The 27746-nt window shown below is 29.8% G+C and overlaps 2 protein-coding genes across 2 annotated transcripts; both read right to left on the bottom strand.

The window, feature by feature from the left end:
- Positions 1-7230: 7230 nt before the first annotated feature.
- LOC132724597 (uncharacterized) lies at positions 7231-15575 on the bottom strand. The gene is made up of 9 exons (XM_060709474.1): positions 15081-15575; positions 14394-14588; positions 12225-12338; positions 11886-12020; positions 11410-11445; positions 10890-10985; positions 9114-9230; positions 8432-8519; positions 7231-8219 (listed from the first exon to the last, which is right to left on the bottom strand). The coding sequence occupies exons 1-9, from the start codon at positions 15142-15144 to the stop codon at positions 7664-7666; spliced, it is 1401 nt and encodes a 466-aa protein (XP_060565457.1). The 5' UTR covers positions 15145-15575; the 3' UTR covers positions 7231-7663.
- Positions 15576-18503: 2928 nt separating this feature from the next.
- Positions 18504-23021, bottom strand: LOC132724628 (uncharacterized). The gene is made up of 3 exons (XM_060709564.1): positions 21121-23021; positions 20875-20962; positions 18504-19036 (listed from the first exon to the last, which is right to left on the bottom strand). The coding sequence occupies exons 1-3, from the start codon at positions 21197-21199 to the stop codon at positions 18841-18843; spliced, it is 363 nt and encodes a 120-aa protein (XP_060565547.1). The 5' UTR covers positions 21200-23021; the 3' UTR covers positions 18504-18840.
- Positions 23022-27746: the final 4725 nt, after the last annotated feature.

The following is a 27746-nucleotide window of genomic DNA, read 5'->3' as shown; positions in this document are numbered from 1 at the left end:
GATATATCGTCAATTTGAAGAAGTTTCTCGAAGTACCCAAATTAAATTGATGGTTTATCTTTGAAAACTAAGCAGTCATTGCTTAAATCATGTGGTGGGATCATCAGCAAGCTTGAAAATCGGACAAATGATAATTAATGCCGCGGCGTCTTCAATTAATTAATTAAAGCAATTCAGTTCCATATGATGTTTTCATAAATAATAAATAATATGCGCAATAAAATTAATAAGTTCTTCGTCAAGATATATTTCAGTTGTACCAGCGTGTACACCTATACCGGAAGTGGGTATAACACGTCACAATCTCGGTCTCGTCTGTCTCGCGAGAATGACAGAACGCCAAAATGGCGGCGCCCATGAACTTATTTCTCAAGTAAAAAATAGTGTCTTAAAACACGAATTTCTCACTTAAAAGGTTGATGTCAACAAAAAAACTGTCATGGTACCTCTTTTTTAATGATGAATATTTATAATAGACAGACATCAATCCATCCATTCCTATTCCTTTAACCTGCGGATACTTACTTTGCTTACAAGCAAACAAGTTGAAAATGGAATTTAGTGTGAAATTGAAAAGGACAGCTTAAGTGACATTTAAATTAAAATAAAAACGATGTGCTCTGGCCTCTACATCTATGTATATTTTATTGTCTATATGCCCACTATGATATAACACGAATCAATTCTAAATAACATTCTCACATGTATAATGTATTATGCTTAAAGTTAATTTGCATGGTTTTATTTTAGAAATATTTCGTTGACAGTTTTTTTTCTATTTACATATCATTCCTTGGAATAAATCGATAAGGACACTGATTTACAAGTTTGACCAGAGTTTTTAGTCATAAATTTCATTCTGTATAAGTTGAAAATCTGAATTATATCAGATTGGGACACATGAAATATATTGCTCTACAAATCTCGAACTTGTATGGAACAAATTTTCTCTGTTATATCTTTTGTGTTTTTTTTTCTAAAAAAAACCTTAATGTCTCTCCGGTTGCATGTCCGTCACATTCAGTGCTGCAGCACTTTGATTTAATAGGTTACACCCTAAAAGTCATTTTTTAAAATAGACACGCGAAGGTATTTTTTAAATAGGTTACACGCTAAAGATTTCTATTTAAATAGAAAACACGCAGAAGGTCACCTTTTAAATAGATTTCACGCTAAAATGTCAACTTTTAAATAAATTACACGCTAAATATCACTTTTTTTAATAGAATACACGCTAACTATCTTTTTTGATAGATTATACGCTAAAGGTCACTTCTAAATAGATTACACGCGAAACGTCATTTTTATTTGTTTGGGTCGTCAGACCAAACAAATAATGGTACCGAAATTTCAGAGTCTAATGTTGTTAATTGCAAATGCCGAAAGTAGTCCACTTTTTTGAAGCGGTTACTTCCCTTTTGTATGTACACTAAAGCCGAAAAATTCAGGGGAGATCACTGCGTAAAGACGGTCAAAGACAGGCGCATCAATTTTCAAGCAAAGTAATTCCCGAATGGTCGAATATTTCTAATATTGTTTTATTGTATTTTCTGATCGAAAATAACTAAATACAAAGCGGACATTTAATCTCTGACACAGAAGTTTACGACAAACCTAACAACAAGTAGTTCTCAAAACAGCTTAAAACTAGCGATTTAAAAGAAAGAAATATTTTATTTTGTTTCAAGTATCCAACAAATTACAACGCATTTAAAGTTAAACAATAGTGTTGGCTTATAGAATTGTCAATAAATGCACAATCACAAATTACGCGGATGAATATGATTTTATCAATGAAAATACTATTTATTACCGAATACTACAAAAACCAAGTAGTGGAATATATAGATTCTACATGTCGGACTGTTTGGGCGAGAGGATTTTCGCTAAAATATTTACTTCAATTATAAACAACAGGTTTACCCTGAACAAAATACCTCGAAATATTAATAAGGATTACAAACCCGAAATGCAATGGAAGTTCTAAATTTAGAATGACTTGATATTATTCAGACTTTCCGTGTATAACTTCTCCGTGGTACAGTGGTAACGCGCTCGCTTAGTGAGTGAGAGGTCTCTAGTTCGAATCCCAGTCGAGGAACCTTTTTTTTTTGTTAAATTCTTTTTTAAGTGTTTTTGTTAAGGAAGTAGCCATGATATGCAAGGATAAAGTGTGGCTGTCGTAAAAAATGAACATAAATGATTTTTTTTGATACAACTCTAGTTATGCAGAATTCCATATGTATCAAACTCTGGTGCCTTGCAAAATGAATTATAATACATAAAAATAAACCTATACAGGAAAATGCATACAGATATACAGTACGATTTAGATTGCAAAGATCAGAAGATACCATAGAACTTGCAGCCCTTTGATTCTTTATAAATATAAATGCTTATAGTAAGCTCCAAGATTATTTACATCTGTGTTAAACAACAGTTAAAGTCGTAACAAGCCCTAATTTAGAATAATATGGTTTTCTTCAGCCCATTCACATATAAATTCACCGTGGCTGAAGGGTTTTCGGGCTCGCTTAGGAAGCGAGAGGTCTGGAGTTCAAATCCCAGTAAAGGTAACTCATTTTTTTTCAAATTGTTAAGTCAAATAAACATTGGATTGAATATCAGTGTTGCAATTAGTCTTATAGCCAATTTACTACAATTAAAACGCTGGAAAGCATTGGTGGCACTATACATATAATCTCACAACCTGCACCTTTCTTACATTCTGAGACCCAAACAAATTCAGCGCCTTCTGTGCTTTGATTTAAATAGGTTACCAGCTGAAGGTATCCGAATGAACTATTATCTATCTTAGGTCGAAATATAAACTTGTAACATTTAAATCTGCAAAAAGGGTGATTCCCCAGAAAACATGAAAACATATAAATCATATTAATTGAAAATTGCAGACTCGTTTTGATAAAGGCTTTTCAAGAGAGATAATGTAAACGTGCAAAACCTCTCATGCTCCCTGGCACCGGTTTGAGCGGAATTCAATCCTCAACGCTAACGTACCTGAATCAATGATCCCGAAGAACCAGAAAACATAGCGACACTGAACTAAAGAAAGATGCCAAGCAGAGCAAAAAGAAAATGTGAAATAAAGCCTTAAATACTGTATGCTATCAGGAATCGTTTATTTCATAATGTTAAAGCATAAAAACTAATGTTATTTGCATACCAATGAAATATTTGGTTTTATTAATGAAATAAATTTCATATATCTTCTTGCACTTCGCATTCTGTTTCAATGAGTATGTAAAAACATTTGTTTTAAGTTATACGCATAAAATAAAATTTGTTTGGGTTTTCGTGAATATGAAATAAATCTGTAATAAGAATTTCTCCTTTACTCGCACTATGCGATGGCGAAAATAATGATTGTAATTTTTCTACTGTAAATACAAAACAAACAGTTTCTATCTATAAGATCTAATTGCACTTATTGTTGAGCACTTGTGAAATCAAATTCTACCTTACGTTATACAAAACCTTGTCCACTTTATCAATCAAATACATCTTCAATTTACAATGATTAAGTTGTTTATATTAAAAATGATACCAAAGAAGGAAGTAGTCACAGATGGGAAAGATAAAATATCTAAAAAAAAATAGAGTAATCACTTATCTAGTGTAACACACAATTGTTGAATCTATAAAGATAAAAGTAAAATCTGTTAAGATTATGTTTTACAACGAATTGTTCATGTTTTTTTCAGCTTTCATATATTTAATATAGATGCAAAAGTAACAATTCAATTGTTGAAAAAATCCCCATCCATTTAGATAAACATTTAACTCCAGCTGTATTCTATTTATTTCATAAATTAATTTATTATTGTCTAAATGTGTTGTTTGTTTTTAATTGCTTTACAACTTCAATTAAAAAAATAATTATCAATAAGAGCTGAAATTTTTGGCATCTATACATAATTTGTACCTTTCTGTTATTTTTAGTACTGCAAATCCGTGGTTCAAACCATTACCTTATTTTCCTTTGTTTTAAATTTACGATAATTAATATGCTTGTTAAAACCTAGCAAGGTTGCCGTGATTTTATCATAGCTTACTTCAACTATACATTATATTGACACAGTGAAATTAATGAGTACAATACATCAACACTTAATGGTTTCATTATTAAACGTTGAGAAAGATTTAAACCCTTTAAGGTACTTGCAGTGAACACAGAATAAAAAAAGCGTTTAAAATGATAAAATTTTGTTTATTTTAATCACATTAGCAAAAAAGAAAACATATTGAAATATTTGACAAAGCGGGGGTCTTTATTTTTAAAACTTGAAGTTATTAATGCTATAAAATATAGTGAAATAAGATTCCCTAAAGAAAGCCCAACGCGGCGAAATTGAAAATGTTTCAGGCTCGGTTTGATTGAGCCTGTTCATAGACGGTATTGTCAAGTGCAAACTACCGTCAACGCCCTATAGCACCGGCTTAAGCAGAATTCAACATTTTACATGAACTGGTAAAATTTAGAATTTTGAAACATCCGCAGATGTGTTCATAAGGCTGTTATCATGGAACCTTCAATGTGACTTTTTAAAGGGGATCTGAGGTTATGAAGCCAACATATCTCAGATATAACGTCAAAAGACAAATTTAAAAAGCATGCCTCATATCCTAAGGGTGATTCAACAGTTTTTAAGTGAGGAATACTGGAACCACCCAACGAATAGAAATAACTAAAGAACCTCAATCACAACAATAATGTCGTGCTGAACGATCTTTAAGGATCGGAAGTAAAACATCCCTGATTTAATGTACGGGGCGACTTTTTACAGCCTCCACACGGCATAAACAACGCTGATATGGCGATAAAATAGATTAAAATAAGAATCCCTAAAAAAGCTCAAAAGTTAGCTCATATTGTTCCGATTGAACTTTCCCCATAGAAAGCATTCATTTTGACTTTCTCATCATAACATTCGTTCCTTGTAAAACATTTACAATATATTGAGAAAAACTTTTTTATCTTCAATTTTGCATAAGTTTGGAATTACAGCATGCTTATGGTCATTGTAGCCAGCTTAATCCAACTAGTTGAATACTTGAGATATGTAAGGAATGTTTTTTTTTAAAACACGGAAACGGAAGATGATATTGACTATTTTTATATCATTTATAAAAGTACATACCGTACATATGCCTATAAAAAAAGATATAACAAATATTAAAGATATATTATGCTCATCTTTGGGTGAAATACTTTAATTGCTGAAATTTATCATCTTTTATCTTGAAGGAATATATTGATACGAATAACAAAAATCAAGATATTTTAGCCCTTTGCCTGTGAAATAAAAACACTGTTTTGTAAAAATGTTTATTCAATATATACATATCATATTAATAAATTTTACTGTAATTAATGTATGTAAAGTGCATGGTGTGTCATATTCATCTATATATCCTCGCGTCATTGACATATGCATTCATTACAACATGATTGTTGTGTACCGGTCAAGCAGAGCCATACTGATGTTCGTCACATTGCTGGTGTTCTACAGTTTCCTTATCACTTTGTTCAGAGATTGTGGTCAAGCTGGAAATATGTTTAGGTTGATCCATTCATATTCTCTAATTCTTTTTGGTTAAATTATTTTTTGTTAGAATTTCTTTATTTCTAATTATATGTACTCATTATACATGTACATTTAAAAATATCTCAGATAAAAATGTTTTTTACCCTTGGTTGAATGAATAGTTTATGCAAATATATCTCACAACACGCTTTAAGAACTTGCTAAAAAGTAGCTAAGCAGATAACGATAAGTGAGAAAGATATTTTTCTAGTCTAAATGTTTCAAAAATCGTAAAATATGAATTTAAATATAGTGCCTTAAATCGGTTTTATTTGTATCCCCTTTCGTAAATCCAACACTTGTGCTTTAAGCTTTGTTTAATGATATGGTCTATTTCATCTTGCAGAAAAATCTGTAGCTACACTATGTAAATTTGTGCAATATTTATTTTAACTTACGAGGCAACATTGGACGGCATTTAATTTAAATTATCCGTAAATACGCGTCTTCTTCTAATAAGTGATATGAATTGCAATTCATCTACATTTGCTATACAAATATCTATGTTTTTATCACAGAAAAAGAACACAAAGTTTTATCTATTTTGTAAGCAAACCATATTGAGAAAATACATATACTAAAATTTTGTCGTGAAACAAGATTATTTTGCGTTTCCTTTATATGCGTTAAACAGCTTAAAAGTAACAGAACATTATTACTCATAATGGAAAGTAAGTCACTTTATATCTAATAGGTAGCAAACACTTTCAAGTATATTATTTTTATAAATTTCTATTACACAGATTATTCATAAACGTGTTGTTTCTATTAAATGCGCTAATAAAAGTCTGATTTCTGATTTATTTTTGTAGTTGGCATGAAGTGCAGTTAACGTTGATAGAAGACTTGACATCAAACGATATTGTTTATTGCAAATGTGTTGTGAGAGGCAAAGTTGCTATGAGCTTTGTGTCACACATGGGTTCTTTTTTCCGTATCTGTCACTTTCTGAAACGATTGTTTAATTCCTTTGATAGATAAGAGGAAAAACTAGCAAGTAATTTTATACATTTTTCTATTTCTAAAATTGTTGCTTACTGTTTAGGTTTCGTGAAAAAGGTAAATCTACACTAATGTCTTTTTGTTCAATGATTCACTTCGTTAACTACTTTTATAACATCGAAATAACTTCGCCATAATAATTAAATGAAATATTTCTGTCAGATAAAGGATCAAAATTTGATTGCATAAACAAAAGTGTCCATTAATTATGCTCGAGGTATACAAAAAATATTTCGTCCAAAATGTCCTTTTCGGTGTGTATGTGGTCAAACAGGTATGTTAACAAATGTATTTAGACACAAAGAACAACTTACTTGTTACATATATGTATTCAACATATAGCCATATAGTTGAATTGAAAATAGCTTTATAATAGTTTTTTAATACATGCCTTAGTCTTCACTATATCCAATTCATACTTCGGGTTCATTTTATTAGGTATGTTTGAAGTAGAAATTTTTGTAATCATGAAGGGTTTGCATTGATTTTCAGTTAATGTATGTTTGTTTGTCTGGTTTAGAATCTGTGTTTGAATGAAATATCGGCGATACATGAGCACGTATCTTCCTTACTGGCCTTACTAGATAACTAAATAGTAATCTGTTTTTGTTGCATTTATCAATGATACATGTTTTATGATTTTTAGATAATAATTTAAGTAGATATTAGTGAAAGCAAATGGTCGTGTTATAAGGGATTTTTTTAGATATGTGCGAGAGATTGGGAAAACTAGTCATTATTAAAAGTTTATTATCCTTGAAATACATCACATTTAAATGGGTTTTTTTATATTTCAATGTAATATGTCAGACTTAGTTCATTTGAACGGAATCAAGTATTTGATAGCAGTAACATCTTCAACACAAGAATTACAGTATCATTAATCATTTAAGATCAGAAAATGAAAACAAAAAACATTGAGAAAAAGCAACAGACAAAATTATCACAGCGGCTACATCACCTATACATTAATATTACAACAAAACTAGAGTTTGACACCCAGTTCTAATGAACAAGAAATTTCTGTAATACTTGGTTTGCACAGTTAATTTGTCTTATAACTTATTTCTAGAAGTTGATGTAGAGTCATAGTAGTTGTCATCTTGCGATACATGATTGTAAACGTCATCAGGCAATGCTGTGTTATTCACTTGAATTGTTGAGTCGTATGGAGATTCAACGAGATTGCGGTCTCCTGTTGTGTTGTACAAATTGTTACAATCTCCTTCTTCCCTGACAAAAGATGTGGAATTGTACTCGTCCACGCTTTCAAAATGGTTGTACAGATTGTCCGACTGATTAGAACTACAATTTTGAAACCTACCAGCAACATCGTATTCATCATTCGTTGCATTTTGATGCGATTTATTTGAGAAATCATCTTTTCTGGATGTTGTGTCAACCTTTTTAGGTTTTTTGACAACAGCATACTGTGCGCTTATGTCAGTTAGATTATTTTCATTTGTATGGTGCTCAGATGATGTTTGAGTTTCTTGAATACTTTCAGAGTAAACGTTGAGGTTGCCATGAACTTGCAAAGTTTTTTGAGTTAGAGACTGGTCCATACGTCCATTTTCATGTTTTGGATTGCTAGACTGCCAACATTTTATCCTAGAAACGAAATCAAAAATAAGTGTATGTTTGTTAGGTTTCTATCAAGTACGTGTATATTTTTAAGGAAAGAAATGTATTGGTAATGACATTGGTTAAATTAGGAAAACAACTTTAAACGGTATATGTAAAAACTATTCCAAAAATTCATGTCAATGTTCGAATCTAAGCCATGCTGACCATGACCTTTAATGAATAAATACATATCTTACCTTTTCCTGTAAATGTAAATGATAATTAAAAGTCCACATGTCAAAGGTAATATTATTCCAAGTGGTATACCAACTTTTATCCCTATCTCTGAAATACGTCATTGAGAAAAATACATACACATGAATTAAAGTTTTGCAACATTATATAAATCTATAATGGTAATATGTTTGAAATGTCTATAATATCCTTCTAATGTAATGCCATATTGTTTTTAAATCAAATGTAAAAGTTCAATGGACAATTAAGTGACAAAAAACTTCGTGTGTGGTTGTTCCTTTTCTTCTGTTATTGTATTCATTCGTTCGAAAGATATCATACATTAATAGGCTGTCCAATGTTCTGACGGGTTGCTTGTTCGATTTTGGTACTTTTGTTACCAAATGATCTCTATCGAAATATGTCTATGGGAAATATAATCATCGTCATGCCGATAAATTATTCAAACGTCAAACGTTCATGTCCAAATTTGCCAATGACAATAAAATGCTGAAAGGTTATATGTTTACGAAGAATAAAATAGGTACTGGGCTATTGGTACTGGCGTCTATGTATGCGAAATATTTCAGTTTAAGTGACAACAAGTATTCAAAGATTAAAATATCTCATAAATAAACTGAACGTTGATATCGTTGAAAGTCATGCAAACAAATAATCAGATAAATGAATTAATTAAAATACAACCTGAACTTCGCTCTTCCTGTTGTGGATGAATGTTCATTACATTTGTTTTATCTCTGGTTAAAGTTTGTTCTTTCATTGGCTGTTTGGTTGATGTATGAAATGTATCTGTAGTTGTCTCTTGATAATATATTATATGATATATAAGATAATTTTCATACCACAAGATGAAAATAAATCCTGTATTTATAGAAAAAAACTTTTCTGTTAATTATAGACATTTGTCATTTTTTAACATTACAATATTAAAGATGTCCCTTGAATTTTGTTTAATTGGTAAATTTAGAAGAAAGAAGTCTGGAAGACACCAGTGAAAATACGAAAATATGTTTCACTGCTGTTAAAATGCGCATTTTTATTTCATCAATATATCTAAACATTTCATTATAAGTACATGTATATAATAAAGTCATGTAGGCAATAGATCTAAATGATATTTGTAAAATGATATTATGTGATAATACACGAAACATGAAAACTGTGTCTATGCTCATATGCTATTAAAATAAAAGTATTAAATACTAAATTATAAATGTGGATTCATCGAAGAAATAATTTGTTCATCGTTATCTGACGCCATTTTGTAGTTTGACATGTCTGACGTCAAATGCCGTGTCAATGTTCTTCTCTTGACATCTTGTATACATTGTATTTATACGCACTCGAAATCTCATTCGTTGTTAAAAAGGGGATTAGTTAGAACACAATGTTGCAGCTATTTGTGCAAAACACACATCAATGTACATCTTATAATACACGTGGTAGTAGTCTCCCGAAATTGTCATAAAATGAATTGTATACCTGTTGTTAACTGTCACGGGTTTTATTCTGAATGTGTGCAAGTTTTATTGATCAAAAAGATATTAGGGAAAATTATTTTTGATTCTCAAATTTTGCTTATTGTATTGTGATACGTACAAACTATACGATTTATTTGAATTTGTCTTCCAGACTTATTTGCAGCTATGATATTTCAGTAACATATAAAATTTATCTATTGATAATTTTAACATTTTTATTCATATTTAGCTTTAAAAATATCAAAAAGTGAAAACATAAAATCCTAGCTAACATCTCAAAAAAAAAAATGAATGTGAGGTCAATAGTTCTACGCACATCCAAAATAGTGCATACAGTGAATCAGACGACATGTATACCATAGGATGAAGATACAGATCTTTGGACTATAATCTAAACCATGATATGAATTATGTCAGCAATACATTTCACACTTAGAATCAAAACAAATGTTATAAATTGGTCCATTTTCAATGCTTGAACCTGTGGATAACAACACAGTAAAACATTATGTCATTCTGTCACTCATGTCATGTCAAAATACCATTTTAACTTGATTGCAAGAAGAAAATCCAACTTAAATACATTTATTTGCTTAAAATTTCAACTTAAAATGCTTAAGTCTATTTCTTCAAGTAAACTGTAAACGCCCGAAAACGTATATTACAGTATATTACAGAATATCATTATAGTTTTTGAACATATTTCTTATCCTCATCATTAGTTGAAAGCATCTATAAAAAATATATGAAAACAAGGTCCACGAAAATAGGCGACATTCAATGAGTGCACCAAAAATACTCCCCAAAATCAACAACAACAAACACTTGACTACCTACATGGAACCAGGGTCTTTCAGATAGAATTTGAAAAACCCTGATGGAGCCAAGCATGTCGTGTACACTGGTATTGTAATATCAGACAAAACTGTAATCATTTAAGGTAATGAATAACTTTAACATTTTGTAATAATTTACAAACCTAAATCCTTCGTACATAACGAGAAACGTTTTTTCGTACAATTTGCATAATACCTTCCAATCGAACTTTTATAGCCTCCGCATAATATGTCTTGAACTGGAAAATCAACTTATCTTGGCTTATTTTGTAAAAAGTCACTAATAAGAGAACACCAAAAAATGTGATAATATATCAAGATGATTATTGTCTCTCATTGTGGGAACGCAATATATATTTTTAAGTTATCGTTCTTATTTAAACAAAACTTTAGTCATATATTCAGTATTCGAAAAATGTATTATTATTAAGATTTTTGATAACAAATGATTTTTTATTCAGAGAAAAGTTGTAAGTTTTATAAGCCTTATTTTATTTTTTTATTTTGCGCCTTTATGATTCAGCCATTATCAACATATATAATTTTAAAGGAAAAAAATAATTTTGTTATGCTATGAACTTCCTTAGCATAGAACTTAAGATAAAAGATATGCGTAGAAAAACACAGGCTTTCGTAAAATAATACGCTGACTTTGCTACTTACCGTTAAAGTTGTCCAACACTGTTCTAGCCGTACTAGCTACAAAAGTACAAATCAACTGCATTTTAATAATTTTATATGCTAAAAGCTTCCGATATGTTTTATAAACTATTTCGATAAAGAATCCACTATTGAGTTAATGTTATATAATCAATTTTAAACGCCTTTTAAATAACGGTAGAGTTATATAACTGAAACATAGCTTTGTTATGATAATTATTTAACGTTATATTTTTTGGACATTTTCAGCTATTGGCATGTTGCTGTACTTGATATTCCACGTTAAATAATGATGTGCACTGATTATTCATCTTTCTCACATACATTTTTGCATATTTTAAATGAACGCCACGTTAGCTATGTTAGTGTCATTTACAAAAATTATTAAAAATTAAATTTCAAAATATTTCAGCCAATGTTCCCGTGTTTTAGCCTTATTTTTTCAAATCATAAACATATCAAAGTGATACAACTTTTACCTGTCCCATACATAGTCCCAGTATTCCAATAATATCCTGGTTTAATTCTTGACCGCATGCTTTTTAAGTCACTAAATGAAACGTTAAATCTACAGTTGACATTATCCCGAGTACTGTTATAGTCAACTAACACCCCTGTTAAGTATAGTAAGGAAAAATATGCTACATAATATGCTATAGAAAAAATCTGATTGTTCATGTTGAATTACTATTCAAGTAATCACTGTAATAAAAAAAGTTAAATTTCATTTACTGGTATTTCTGGTTTTAAAGTTTCCAATCAGTTTAGCAAAATTACCGTATAATGATGTCATCTAACGTACCAAATATAACTTGTACCTGTTTCATTTTTGCAAAAATAGTTTCTGTTAGCGTAACAATCTCCATAAAGCACTTCTCCGATTTCGTAAATTGTGCTATTTAGGTAGTTAAATCCACAATATTTGTCATTTCCTGAAAATAAAAATAACATATAAAATAACTTACGAGTATAAAAATCAATGTCTTGTCTTGTGTGTTCATATTTAGATAACATGATAACCAAACGTTTGACATCCACATAATTATAATTGTACAATCATTAACATACAATAAAATGCAACTATGCTCTATTTCGAGGTTATTATACTATATAAGTGTTAAGTACAGTTCTGAAATCTTCATGTATTTGACGAGTACACAGACATCTGATGTTTAACTTATATTGGACGGGCGGTTGTCGAGTCCTTTATAGGTTTAACATGTGTGTGTGTAAGAGTTTAATAGAATTGATATTGTATTAAGTTGTGTAAAATGACCTGTCTATTTTACAACATTTTGTACTTTCTAGCATTGTAAGTGTTTGATGTGGATTTTTGACAATAAAAATGACGGTACAATAGTGATTTAATATGAATAAATTGTACTCGGAGGAATGAAAAAGAGGCTTTACTTATCTCGTTAGAAAGAATTTGGTATCAAAGTGCATCATATATAAAAATATAACCAGGCTAAGTACATATTATTGAATTCACAGATACATTAATGATAAATGACGAGATCGAAACAAATGCAAATAACAATATTATCACAGGTTCATAACTAAAACTAATGAAAGTGATATTTTCTGACTAGCATTTTAGGGTTAAGTCGAATATCCATTTTGGAAAAGAAATGCTCCCCAATGTAATCGGGCTGTGTCTGCTACAATTTGTTTTCAAACTTGACCAAAATCATTTGATCGACTCGATTGAATAAACACAACCAATCTTAAAGATTTAAATTGTTCATGACCAAGATGTTTGGTCCAATATCAGGACAAACTTATCAGCTAATTTTGAGTTACCTATTAGTTGCCACATTTTATTTAAGGTATGAACCCCATAATGGGCACTATAAGGAACTATAAAATTGACAACATAGGTCAGTTATTTACCTTAAAAGACACAAGAATGCAAAAATTTAAACAAAGTTTACCGTATGGTTTACGAGTTATGGAGATTTTTCTAAAGTAAAACTTGGCTATTAGAAGGGCTCTTTTCAGAAATGGGAAACTCTAATTATTCTATTATATAATCATTATGAACTAATGTTTTCCTATAGAATTTTTTAAGAAACAAAAAATAGCATTCAGCTAACAAATGACCTAGCAATTTTTTTGTTTCTACTCAAAATGTTTGAAATATGTATATAAATGATACCCTACCCACCCATTTTAAGAAGTTGTTTGTTCATTTTTCTACTTGGAGGGCCTTATTCAAAATATCCCTAAAATTTACTCAAATCAGGGGTTGTTTTCAAAGTTTGCATAAATTTCTTTAAAGGTATATTGGTTGCGCTTGTCAAATATAAAATACTTTTACCGTCTAGCTTTTATTTTATTAGACTTTGATAATACAAGGTACCATATCTGATTATAAATTTGACACAATTTAACCAATAAATACCAATAATAATTTTATAATTAAAATGAAACACTTTTTCTTATCAAGAGTGATCTGAGAGACACAAATAATGTTCAAAGAAAGAAAAAAGAAAGAAAAAAAAGTTGCCTCTTCCGGGGCTTGAACCCGCGCCCCTCAGTTTCAATGCAATTGACAGTAGTTCTAGCTTATTTGAGTACTCTTCAAAGTGGAGGTTATGCATTAGGTGGGTCATACCTTAAACTATGATACCAAAAGAAACAAGGATTGTCAAAATCAAATTGAATAAGCAACATAACAAACAGATTTGTTGATATGTTTTGTAAAATATCTATGTTTCCAATACAGATATGTTAACCTTAATTACCAAAATAAATTACAAATTAAAAGTCAATTTTAAAAGTAATATAAAACAGCTGTTACAAAGTATACAAAAATGACTATGTTCAAAATTGTTAACTATAATTTATGTTGAACAGGAACTATAGAAGAATTGACAAAGATTATACTTAGGTTGACATATCGAATTGCAAAATCACTATCAAAAATGATTTTTTTTTACAAAAAACATACACTAAGAATGATATATTGTTACTGGAACACTTACCGTTATGCACTAGTGTTAAATGATCGTCTGTCCATATGTCTGCTTCACTCTGTAAATGGAGTTTGTCTATATTTTGTCCTAAATCAGTCTCAGATAGAGAGAGAAGCATATAACCACCTTTACTTTTACAACTGTCCAATGCTTCTTGCCAAGTCAAAAGTGCCGTGTTCCAATAAATAACAGAGGATGCATCATCTGGGTTATTTTTTAGTTTGCAAAAGTAAAGCATATATTTCAAATCATATTACATATACGACCACCTTTGACACCGTATACAGACAATGAAAGAGCTAACATAATAGGGTGGTAATTTAAAACAAAGAGTTAGACTTAAATGCATTATATCTTATTTTCATTTCACAGAAATATTTTAACACTCTTCATCTAAAACAAAACTTTAAAGAAAGTTTATGATCCATCAAAATAATATATAGTTAATTGTTTTACTTCAGAAAAAAGCGCAACCATTTCTACTTTAAATCTTCGTCTTATTATAACTAAAGCCTAAATTCACTTTAAAGACTCCTTTGTCTCAAAACTGTGCAATTGTATGTCACGCGTACACGGAATATCAAAATATCTAATGGTACCAATTTGTTAACCATAAGACAACATCCTTATAGAATAAATATTTATTGACAATTCAAGGCGAATAAACTTGTTTAATATAAAATAAATTTTGTTTACCTTCAGTGAAGGAAACCAAGGCTTTCATCAAAACGAATAATACCAAGAAAACAGAATCCTTCATGTTTATCAAATATAAAAAGCGTTAAATGAAACATGAGCCTCGAAAAATATCACAAGAGGAAGTTAGAATAGTTAAAACGATAAAGTTAACGTTATCTCTAACCGGCTATCAGTCTAAGTATCATAAACTGAGCTTGACAAGTATTTTCAATGTTTGATTTGTACGAGTTTACATAAGAGCCCAAGTCACCAATCTTTAGCAATCAGTAAAACATGTTCGATAACAGGGTATTATCAATGTTATGTGATTAATTTTGTCAAGCGAATACATTACAAAATGTAACATACCTGTTAAAGTACCATGCCCAAAGTTTTTTTTATTTAATTCAACTTAAATGAAATATTGTAAAACGTGTTTTATAATTATTGTTTTTTTAATGTGATAATATCAAATAAGTGGCAGAACATTTAAACATCAAATTATCTCTGAAATAAACTTTTTTCATTAGCGAACACGATAACAATCACTGTTAATTAGGTTACACGCCAAGATGGATACACGCCAATGGTTACCGAAGGACATGTAGACTTTCATAGGTCAAAATTTAAACTTGTACCAATAAGGTTGCCTAGCACGGCATAAAGTCAAAATGAGAAATAAAGCCTGAAATGCCATTATTTCATTTAGAATTCTTTAAGCCAAATGATGTTAAAACATATAAACTTATGTTTTAGGCTAACTAATGAAAACACTTATAATTCATCACTCAATACACTACGTGCGATTTACTCGCCATTAAACCAGTCTATATGTATAAATTTAAAGACATTTGTTCGGGTTTTAATGTCTCGTAATTATGCGATCGTTGAAATATTAATTTACAATTTTCTCACTTCTAAGTGAGTTATGAATCATATTAAAAAAAAATCCTTTATTTATGACATTTATTGTACTTTTCATTGTGCACTTGTTAGATCAACATTCTTACTTATGTAAACAGTAACCTTGGTCACATAATCAATCAAATGCAGATTTGAAAGATAAAGTCATAAAAAAACTTCTGATTTTTAAAACAAATAAGCGCTTGATAAGTACAAATATTCATTTAAATAATAAAAAAATTTGCTAAGTTTGCCAGCCCTTTTTACGAAACAAATTTTTAAGTAAATTCAATCATTTGTACTTGAAATTTTATCTACCGTAATACAGTTTTAATGAATATAATATTGGAAATGCGCAACTGAAAACCTGACATAAAAAAAAAAGTCTTCTTTTTCTATTATAAATTTTCATACGTCGCTTTGACATTCAAATACGTACATTGTTACGTCAAAGTTATATCAAATCAGTTGTAAGAAACATCCATGGTTTACTTTTTTAATTATAGATATCTCATGCGCTTGTGGCAACCTAGCAAGATAAACATAGATTAAGCACGAATTTTATCATGGCTTACTACAATTATACATTATACTGACATTGTGAAATAAATTAGTTCATAAATCAAGACCTAATGGTTTCAATATTAATGCATGTCGTCCAAAGATGCACAAATACGTTGAGGATTACAATCTTTTAAAAAAGGAACTGAATTCAAGGATTGATTGCAGTCTTGTCTCCACTTTTCGAATGAAGAGGAGAACTCTCAAAAGATCTTAGAGGACATAAAGCAATTACCAAATAAAACTGATTTAAAATGTATTTATTAAACCTCAGAAAATAAATATATTTGTTTATGAAGAATGGGTACACATGTATTGTAATAATGGATTAAGAACATTTTATATGAGTACATAAGTAAATAACGAATAATGTAAAATTAATAATAACAAAGTCAGCAAAATGTAAACATAGTGGTATTTGGGCTTCCGTACAAATATTAAGTAACTCTTTTACTGTAACTGTAATAAATACCGAAAGGCAAAGGATGACTCATGTATTTGGGTTATGAGAAACATTTTTGAAACCGTAAAATGACATCAAAAAATAAAAAATATAATAAAAGAATATAAATGATATTATCATTTCTTGTATCTATTTGTTGGTGTTGCTTATTTTTATCGCAGAGATGAAAAGAATCATTGATGAAGCGTGTAAATTACATAATGAAGCCTTTATGATCAAACGTGAGTGATTGTTAATATTTTTGTATACATTAAAAACATTTCGAAAAAAAACACACACAATTTTCCCGAGCCAATCGTTAAAATATCATTTATCGGATCCCATTGTGGATTCGTCTGTTCATTAGTTTGAAGGGTTTACTCTACATCAGTATACAGCCCAAAGCCTTAACCCATGCAAAATGTCCGAAAGATTTCTTGATCAGCGTTTTGCTCTCTCTTTATATACAGTGTATAGATTTTCATGAAAAAACGCACCATTTTCTCGAGCAAATCGTAAAATAACCATTGGACCGGCGATGTGATCTTCCTGTTTATAAAGTGTATCAATTTTAGTAAAAACATCATTTTCTCAATCCAACCATTCAAACACTATTTGTCTGGTTCCATTGCGGAATCGTTCCGTCATTAGTTTGTGGGGTCTTTTTTACAGCAATATAGAGCCTAAAGCACTAACCAAAGCAAACTTTCACGGAGATTTTTGCGTGGCTTGGTCTTTTCTTTACTAGCGATATGTTCTTTGTGTATATAAAGTGTATAATTTCTCGTAAAACAAAACTACCCATTTTCTCGAGCAAATCGTAAAAACACAATTTGTCTGATTGCGTAAGGTATTTATTTTCAATTAATTTGGAGAGTCGTTTTATCAGCAAGTTAAGGATCAAAGCCCTGACCCAAGCAAAATGTCCGGGATACTTCTGCGTGGTATGGTCATTTTTGCACCAGCGATTTGTTCTTTAATATATATTCTTATTGTTTCGTTTCAAAAGAACATTGTAATTGGACCCTCTTTCTTTACGTTGTTTGTTTTGATCACATCTGCGGATGGATTTTCAGCATGTTTTGGGGTCATGGCAACTAGCATAATAAAACAAGTTAAAATGCTGGTACATAACACATAGTCATTTTGTACGGGGATTGAGTTGTTTTTCTTTCAATGCTTTAAACATTTTTAGCACATGTCAAACAAGTAGGCAGTCATTTCATGATGTATACACATATCTGTGTGTAGGGTATATGTTTATTGGTTTAACTGAGTTTTGTTTCCATTTTTTAAATTTACAAAATTCTCGAAAGAATTTTTTTATAAAATATACACGTTTAAAACAATTAAGATAAATAAAATGGGTAATGTTTTTGGCAAAGCAAGCTATTAAAGGCACATTATGCCTCAGCAACGACAAAATATTTACTGATTCAGAAAGGGCTAACACGTCTGGTATATCGTTTACAATACGGTTTTAGAGTATTTTAGATGTTTTTACCTGAGAAAAATAGCTCTAATTATTTGTCATTATGGTAACAAAATGAAACAAAGGAGTATTTTGACTTACATTCAACTATAACTGTACTAGTTGCTAAAACTCAACAGAAGGAACATATTGTATAGATAATTGGCCAATGAACATTTTTTAAAATACAAAAGTACACTTTAAATAATAAGCTTTTGGGAATTTAAAATAAAATTATTTCTGAGAAATAATCGATCCTTTAACTAAAATTTAACATTATTCTTGTGAAATAAGAAAATGTACTCCACACATCATTTTCAAAATGTTTATTCAATAAAAATATGCTTATAAAAATTATCTGCAATTAGCTTATAGTAATGTATGTAACACTTCAAATAAATCTATTTATCCTCCCTATAAACAACATCATTGACATATGTATTCATTGCAACACAATCCTTATTAACCTGTCTTGCAGAGCTATACTCGTGTTCGTCACATTGCTGATGTTCTAGAGTTTCATAATCATTTTGTCCAGAGACTGTGGTTAAGTTGGAAATATTTGTGGTTTGATCAAGTCTTTCTCTTTTCTGTAACCTGTAATAATATTTGGATTTATTTCATGCTTTCCAGTGTTTTATTGTAATATATCAGATGATTATATTCTGATAAACCACTAGTGAAATTTATAAAATATAATTTTCACTGTAGCCGGACTATATCTGAATGCGGATGAAAAGAAAATCATAACTAAATGGAATAACAGGCAGAAATAAGTGTGTCATGCGTAAATTTTGCTTCTTTAGGAAAAGAAAGCCGATGTCACCATACATCATGTTTGAATGTAACAAAATTAGAGAAATTTAACAGAACTATATTTCAAAATAAATGATGTGACGTCATGATGTGATGACGTCACAAAGGAGAATTCGCGACGTTACGCGGCAAAATCAGTAAAAAATACTTAAAATCACTTAAAAAGCATGAAATAAAAAGAAAATTTATTTGTTTTACATATAAGATTGAAATATATTTCATTCGTGAACACCAGCTATTATATTTTCACTCGTGGCTACGCCACTCGTGAAAATATTTGCATCTGGTGTTCACTCAGTGAAATTATATTTCAATCTTACATGCAAAACAAACAAATATCCTCTATATAATATCTGTTTTTAAATATATATATAGTTTTAGAGAATGTTAGATATTTGTTACCTGAAGACAGTAGCAATAAATATGACATCATTTGTCTTAAATGTAGCAAAATATTAACAAATTAATTTAGTATTTTGACTTTCATACAAAATACTTATTCACTATAACTATACTTTTTCCCATAAAAACAACAGATGAAAAACATTTTTGTAATTGGCCAATGAGTAACTTTCTTTAAAGTACACCAAGATTAAAACCTTTTGAGAAATAAAAGTAAAAGCATTTCTGAGGCATTATGTGCCTACCCATAAAATGTTGAAAATAGGTTGAATTTCAAACTTACACAAATACAACTCACAACAAACTTTATGAACTTGCTAAGTAAGTAAAGATAAGTGAGATAATCTAGACGTTTCAGAAATTGACATATATGCATTTATAGATTCAAAACGTCTTAAACTTTTTTATTTGTGGCCGCTATATTTTTCATCGTCGGATACCCACGGTTGATAAATGTAATCAATGTTAAGCTCTGTATATTGGATAGAGCCCTATATGACCCTTACCTGTCTCATTCAAATTATCAGATTAGTGCATCAATAAAGAATTTCACCACCACTTACTTCTTAAAAAAATAACCAAGTCAATGTTTATTTGTAAAGCATTTGTTATTAAAATAAAAGGTCATAATAGGGATCTATTAATTAATTTTATCTTGCAGAAGTATATGTAGCTACACAATGTGTTGACTAAGAGGAAACAGTTCATTATGTCTTTCTGTCAAATTATTTACTTAGAAAATTTCTCTAATGACTTAGATGTACTTTTTAGATCGTTCATTTGTAGTGCATTCGTCTATTTTAATTTATTTTGCAAGACTACACACATTAAATAGTTACAAACTCATTAATTCCTTTAAAGCTTTTTTTCTAGACTGATGAATGATAGTATTGGTTTAAATATCGAATAAAATTGTCGTTATACAGGATAACATTAGGTTTACGTGAGGTTCAATCATCTTATGAGGAAAATGTATTTTGTAATCGGCGTGATATAACATGATACCACAATATATTTGGAAAATCACTTAAAACACACTGTTAACTTGTCTACATAGTTTTACATGTTCTTGAAAATGCTGAATGATGTGTAATAATTTACTTATTATACCGTAATACAAAACATGAATTACACACATACAATAATATAAAATTATTATTTTGCATAGTTATTTTACGCAATGTGATGATAGCAGAAAATGCGCCAACAATGTTTACCTTTTCCTGTAAATGTAAATAACTACTGTCATTCCAAATGTCAGTGATAACACTACTCCAAGCGGTACGACAACATATATCCATACATCTGAAATATTTATATAAATAACTGACATATAAATGAACGTATGCACAACATTCATGTTTTGGAGAAAATAAAATTATGTAATCATAACAAAATACACTAAAAATGATAATTTGGGATCAATATATTTTTATCTTTAAGTATTTATTTTTAAATGTTACCTGAACTTTGCGTGTCTTCTAGTGTATGTTTTTCCTTGACATTAGTTTTATATTCGGCTGAAGTTGTCAATCCTGTCATTGGATGTTTGGTTGGTGTATCAGTTTTGTATGTAGTTATTTCTTGGCGAACTGTCGTAGGTGTTATTGTTGATTTGATTCCTGTTTGATTATGTTCAGTAATTTTAGTCGTTTGCCATATAGAATGGATTCAAAAGCAGCATATTCTAAAGCAGACACGTGAATTGGTAACTTCATTTTTGGGCAACAGGCATGAGTAATGGGAAACGCATTAAATATGATATGCAATTTTACATGTATAATAATGCATGAAAACTAATGATCGATATACTGTACTTTTTCTCAAAACCATTCCACTAAAATAGTCAAATTAACATAACATCTCTTCAAATAATACACCGCGGTTTGAAAAACATGTACATAATTTATCCAAACCTATTTATAAAAGGCATTACGGTACGCTTATAAGGTAGATCTCTGAGGCACTGACTGATGGTTGGGTCAACTGTCAGTCGGGATTTGTATCGACGACCAGATAAGAACTCTGAAGAGTATGTTGGGTGTGGCAAGACAAAATCTTCTGCGACCTCAAAAATTGCTTCACAAGCTCAGATGTATATGATGGGGCAGTATTATAAAAAGTATCATTGACCAAATACGAAATACGTAAAATATTTTTTGTATCTCAATTTAGCTGTTTTATTCGTTTTAAGCTTTAAAAAGCAAACATTGCAAATAAAAAATCTTAGCTAACATTGCTAAATGTGAGGTGATTAACTCTACGCGTGTGCCAATGTGTGTCCACAAATACAAATAGTGCATTTGTGATTCGTGAATTCTGTTGGCCTTCAGTAACTTTAAATGTAGAGATCTGGGCTCAAAAATAAACCAAGATATCAGGTATGTTAAAATTGAATTTAATGAAAATATGAGAATGGAGATCAACAAGGCAAAGGCAACGTACACATAACACTGACCATCAAAACAAATGCTATTAATTGGCCTATTCCCGTTGGTTGAACTGCGGGTAACAACACGATATAAAATAATTGATTTTGTTTTTCAACTCAAAGTTATATCACATATTTTCATTTTCAACATGATTTACATAACCAATAAAACAATAATTTTGTTTTAAAAAGTCCAACTAAAAATGCTTTTTATTGCTTCAAGTTTCAACATTAAATGAAAATACTTCACTGTATTGCTTCTATTAACCTTTAAACTCCCGACAACTTATGATATATGATCGCACAACATTATATTGTTTGTACATATTTCGTATCTTTATCATAAGTTAGAAGCATGTATATGAAAATAAAGATAAAAAAGGCGACATTAAATGAGTGCACCAAAAAATAATAACCAACAACACATGACCACCTGCAAGGAGCCAAGCATGTTCTGTGCACTTGTATTGAAATTTCGGACAGAGCTGTAATATTTTGAGGTAATGAATATATAAAACTTGTCTTAGTTTCAAATTCTCAATAATTTACAAACCTAAATTTTTGGTACATAACGAGTAACGTTTTTCCGTACAATTTGCATAATACCTTCCAATTGAACTTTTATAGCCGCCGCATAATATGTCTTGAACTGGAAAATTAATTTATCTGGGCTTATCTTGTAAAAAGATGTTAATCAGAGAAAATCGAAAACATTGTGAAAATATTTCAAAATGATTTTTGTTTCTCATTTTGGGAACGCAATATATATTCTTAAACTCTCGTTTTATTTTAACAAAACTTTAGTCATATATTTAAAAATCGAATCATTGGTTACTTATTGTGATTTTTGATGACAAATGGTTTTATACTCAGAGAAAGTTTTCAGCCTTAATAATTTATTCTTGTTTTGTGACTTATTATCAACAAATTTGATCCTATAGATGCGAACACAAAGACTTTGTTATCCTATGAACTTTTGTTTACATAAAACTGAAGCTAAAAGATGTGTGTAGAAAAAACAAGTTATTTCAAAATGGTACTCTGACTTTGCTACTTACGGTTAAAATTGTCCACCATTGTACGAGCTGCAAAAGTACAAATATAAGCTGCATGATAATAATTGTATATGCTAAAAGCTACCGACATGTTTTATAAACTATTTCGATCAAGAATCCACTTTTGAGTTATTTATATGCTGTCAAGTTTAAACGCCTAACCTTTACAAAACGGTAGAGGTATAATTAAATTACGTAACTGAAACACAGCCTTGTTATGATAATTATTTACTGTTATATTATATATAACACGATAAGCCTAGCAGCTATAAACATGTTGCTGTATTTGATACTTAACGTTAAATAATGATGTGCACTGATTATTCACTTTTTTACACAATCAATTCTAGCTATGTTTGAGTCATTTACAAAAATAATTAAACTTAATTTTTCAAAATGTTCGAAACAATGTTTCCGTGTTTTGGCCTTATTTTTTTCTAATTATAACCATATCAAAATGATACAAGTTTTACCTGCCCCATACACTTTCCAAGTATTCCAATAGTATCCTGGTTTAATTCTTGATGAGTCATTTAACGTAATGTTATAGTTACAGAGGATTTTTGCTCGAGTACTGTTGAAGACACTTAACATCCCTGTTACATGTAAGTATATCAGGAAAATATGCTAAATAATATGCTACGCAAACATTTTGTAAAGAAATAATCTAAATTGTGCTTGTTATATTATAATTTCATGAAAACACTGTATAAAAAAAGAAATTGACATTAAAAATACATTAACTTGTATTTTCTTGGTTTAATATTTCCAGTCAGTTTCAACATTTTACATCAAGCATTTTCGCAAAGTGACCGTATAGTGATGCAATCAAATATACCAAACATAACTAGTACCATTTTCAGTTTTGCAAACATAGTTTCTGTTATCGTAACAATCTCCATAAAGCAGTTCTCTGATTTCATAAAATGTGCTATTGAGGTAGTTAAATCCACAATACATGTCACTTCCTGAAAATAAAAATAACGTATAAAATTAAGTTCGATAATAGAAATCAATGACTTGTCTTGTGTGTTCATATTTAGATAATATGATAATAAAAAATTTGACATCCACAGCATTATAATGGTACAGTCATTATCATACTATAAAATGAAACTATGCTCTATTTCGAGAATATTATACTTTATTTTATGCTTTTCAGTGGATTACTGATTTATCCGTGAAAATTATATTTGATAATTTCACAGTGAAAATTATCAAAATATAATTTCACTTTTTTCAATGACAAAACTACTTTTTTAAGATTTTCCCCATGTGGTACCTCAATTTTATTTTTACTGACAATATCAGGCTGTTAAAAAAATAGCACAGCTGAAATAGATAAATAACTTAAATGTCAAAAGTAATAAAGAGATAAAACTTACTTCTATATTCCTTCAAATTCCAATCACAAAATTTCGTCTCTAAATTTTTTTGTTTCGTTTTTACAGTCTGAAAAATACATTCCTTCCCCATGCTAAACTGCTCTTGATGACATTTGGGCATATTAAAGTATCCTACGAGCAATAACTGCCGTATGCATTATGAAAAATTGAAAAGCATTGACAGCCATCACTCGTAAAATAAGTTAAATAACCCAGCGTTCCTTACAATGCCTTAGCAAGCTTCCAGGTTTTCCATTTTCCTAGCTCCTTTTCTGAATGTTTTCACTTCTGTCAACACTTATTTTTTGTCTGTTACAATCCTCAAATAAGTTTTCTTTCTTTTAAAAAGGTGTATGACTAACAAATCCAAAGTTTATCCTTCTGAATCTTACACAATTATTTTCCTCCCATGAAATACACAACTTTAAAAAATGGCTGCCGCTTACATTTTACAAAGCCAGGTCTAATATAAATTCGCAGTAAGTAACAGAAATATGGATGGATGGTTGGACTTTTTCTCCTACAAGAATTGTTTGTTTTTATTATTAAAACAAGCGATCATTCATATTTTTTTAATAAAATGAATAAATATCACCGTCATTTAACCTTGATTGGCGGACTAATTTCTCAGCTCAAGACTTCTTGTTTTTAATGAGAAATTCCCTCTAAATGGGGCTCTCAATGGGGGAAACAGATTTTAATATTTACGTTAAAATTATGGAAATTTCGTTTTAACTTGTTTTAAAGCATAAAATAAAAAGAAAATTTGTCTGTTTGTTGTGTAAGATGTAATTTTATTTCATCTCGTGAACTTTAAAAACAGTATTCTCACTCGTGGCTACGCCACTCGTGAGAATACTGTTTTTAAAGCCCACTCGATGAAATAAAATTTCATCTTACACACAAACAAACAAATATCCTCTATTTATTAGTGTAAAGTACATTTGACGAGTATACATCTGCTGTTTAACTTATATTGGATGGGGCGCTTGTAGAGTCTAATATGGGTTTCACATGTGTGTAAGAGTTCAATCGAATTAATATTGCAGTTGTGTAAAATGACCTGTTTATTTTACAACATTTTGTACTTTCTAGCATTGTACGTGTTTGATGTGGATTTTTGACAATAAAATGACGGTACAATAGTGATTTTATATGAATAAATTGTACTCGGAGAAATGAAAAAGAGGCTAAACTTATCTCGTTAGAAAGAATTTGGTCTATCAAAGTGCATCATATATAAAAAGTAACCAGGCTAAGAACTAATTATTGAATTCACAAGATGAATAAAGATACATTAATGATAAATGACGAGATCGAAAAAAATGCAAATAACAATAATATCACAGGTTCATAACTAAAACTTATGAAAATGATATTTTCTGACTTGCATTTTAGGGTTAAAACAATTTAAGTAAATTTATGTAGAATGCAATAAAAATATTCACATGATACCGAAAACTTAATTAAAAAGATGATAAAACTTGACTTAAAAAGTCTTAAAAATTAATCTCTATTGGGCTGTGAAACACCGGTATTTTGAAGATGGTTACTAATCAACAGTTTTCAACCACGATAAGCAAAGAATTTTTGCCAAAGCATTTGACATTTGAGACGGCGAAAGATCTCCTTTTCACGAAACCTGGATTTGTGACTGTGAAAACCCTTTTTGGGAAAAAATGCTTCCCAATATAATTAGGCTGTGCCTGCTACACTTTGTTTTCAAACTTGACCCAAATCATTTGATTGACTCGATACGACAACCACAACCAAATGTAAAGATTTAAATTGTTCATGGCCAAGATCTTTGGTCCAATTTCAGGACAAACCTATCAGCTAATTTGGAGTTACCTTTTTAGCATCGTCGGATACCCACGGCCGAACCATTAACATGCATGTTATGTGACATGTTTATCATGGTACCAAAAGGAACAGAGATTTTCAAAATGAATTTGAATAAGCAACACAACAAACATATTTGTTAGTATGTTTAGTGAAATATTTATGTTTCCAATACAGTAATTTTAACCTTAATTATCAAAACAAAATAAAAGTAAGAGTCAATTTTAAAAGTAGTAAAATACAGATATTACAAAGTATACAAAAATGACTATGTTCAAAATTGTTAACCTTAATTATTGTTGAACCGGAACTATAGAAGAAATGACAGAGATTATTCATTGATTGACTTATTGAATTGAAAAATCATTATCAAAAATGATTTTTGTCGAAAAAGTATAACATACAATAACAATAACATATTGTTACTGGAACACTTACCGTTCAATGTTAAATGATCGGCTGTCCATATGTCTGCATCACTCTGTATATTGAGTCTGTCTATATTTTGCCCTAAACCAGTCAAATGGAAGCATATAACCACCTTTACTTTTACAATTTTCAACTGCCTTTTGCCAAGTCAAAAGTTCCATGTTGCAGAAAATAACAGAGGATGCATCATCTGGGTTATTTTTCAGTTTGCAAATGAAATCATATATTTCAGAATATTACAGATAAACTGTAATATTTTACATTATTTACAATGAAAGGGCACATCAGGGTGTTGAATGTAAAAATGTTAGATTTAAATGCATTATATCTTATTTTCATTTCAAAGAAATATTTAAAACTTTCCATTTTTAAACAAAAAAAGTTTATGATCCATCAAAATCATATACATGTATATTTAATTAATTTGTCTTAAGAAAAAAACCACAACCATTACTATTTTTAATCTTCGTCTTAACTAAAGTCACTTAAATTAATTTATAGACTACTCTGTCTCACAACGGTGCAATTGTATGTCACGCGTACACGAAATATTAAAATATTTAATGGTTCCAATTTATCAACTATAAGGCAGCATCCTTATAAATTAAATATTATTTAAAAATTCAAGACAAATAAACTTGTTTTATATAAAAAAATATTTACCTTCTGTAAAGGAAACTATTATTTAAAGATTCAAGACAAATAAACTCGTTTAATATAAAAAAAAATATTTACCTTCTGTAAAGGAAACCAAAGCTTTCATCAAAACGATAAATACCAAGAAAACAGAATCCTTCATGATTATCCAACATTAATATCGTAAAATAAAACATGAGACTCGCAAAATATCAAAAGAGGAAGTTTTAATACTTTGAACGATAACAGTTATCTCAATCGTGAGTTTTTAAACCTGCTATCAATCTGCAGCATATTTAACAGTATTTTCA

This window comes from Ruditapes philippinarum, unplaced genomic scaffold (genome assembly GCF_026571515.1).
Source record: "Ruditapes philippinarum isolate M1 unplaced genomic scaffold, ASM2657151v2 ctg2012_1_1_1_1, whole genome shotgun sequence".
Taxonomy (NCBI): domain Eukaryota; kingdom Metazoa; phylum Mollusca; class Bivalvia; order Venerida; family Veneridae; genus Ruditapes; species Ruditapes philippinarum.
The sequence above is the reverse complement of the archived record's forward strand: the minus strand, read 5'-3'. Positions and strand labels throughout refer to the sequence as shown.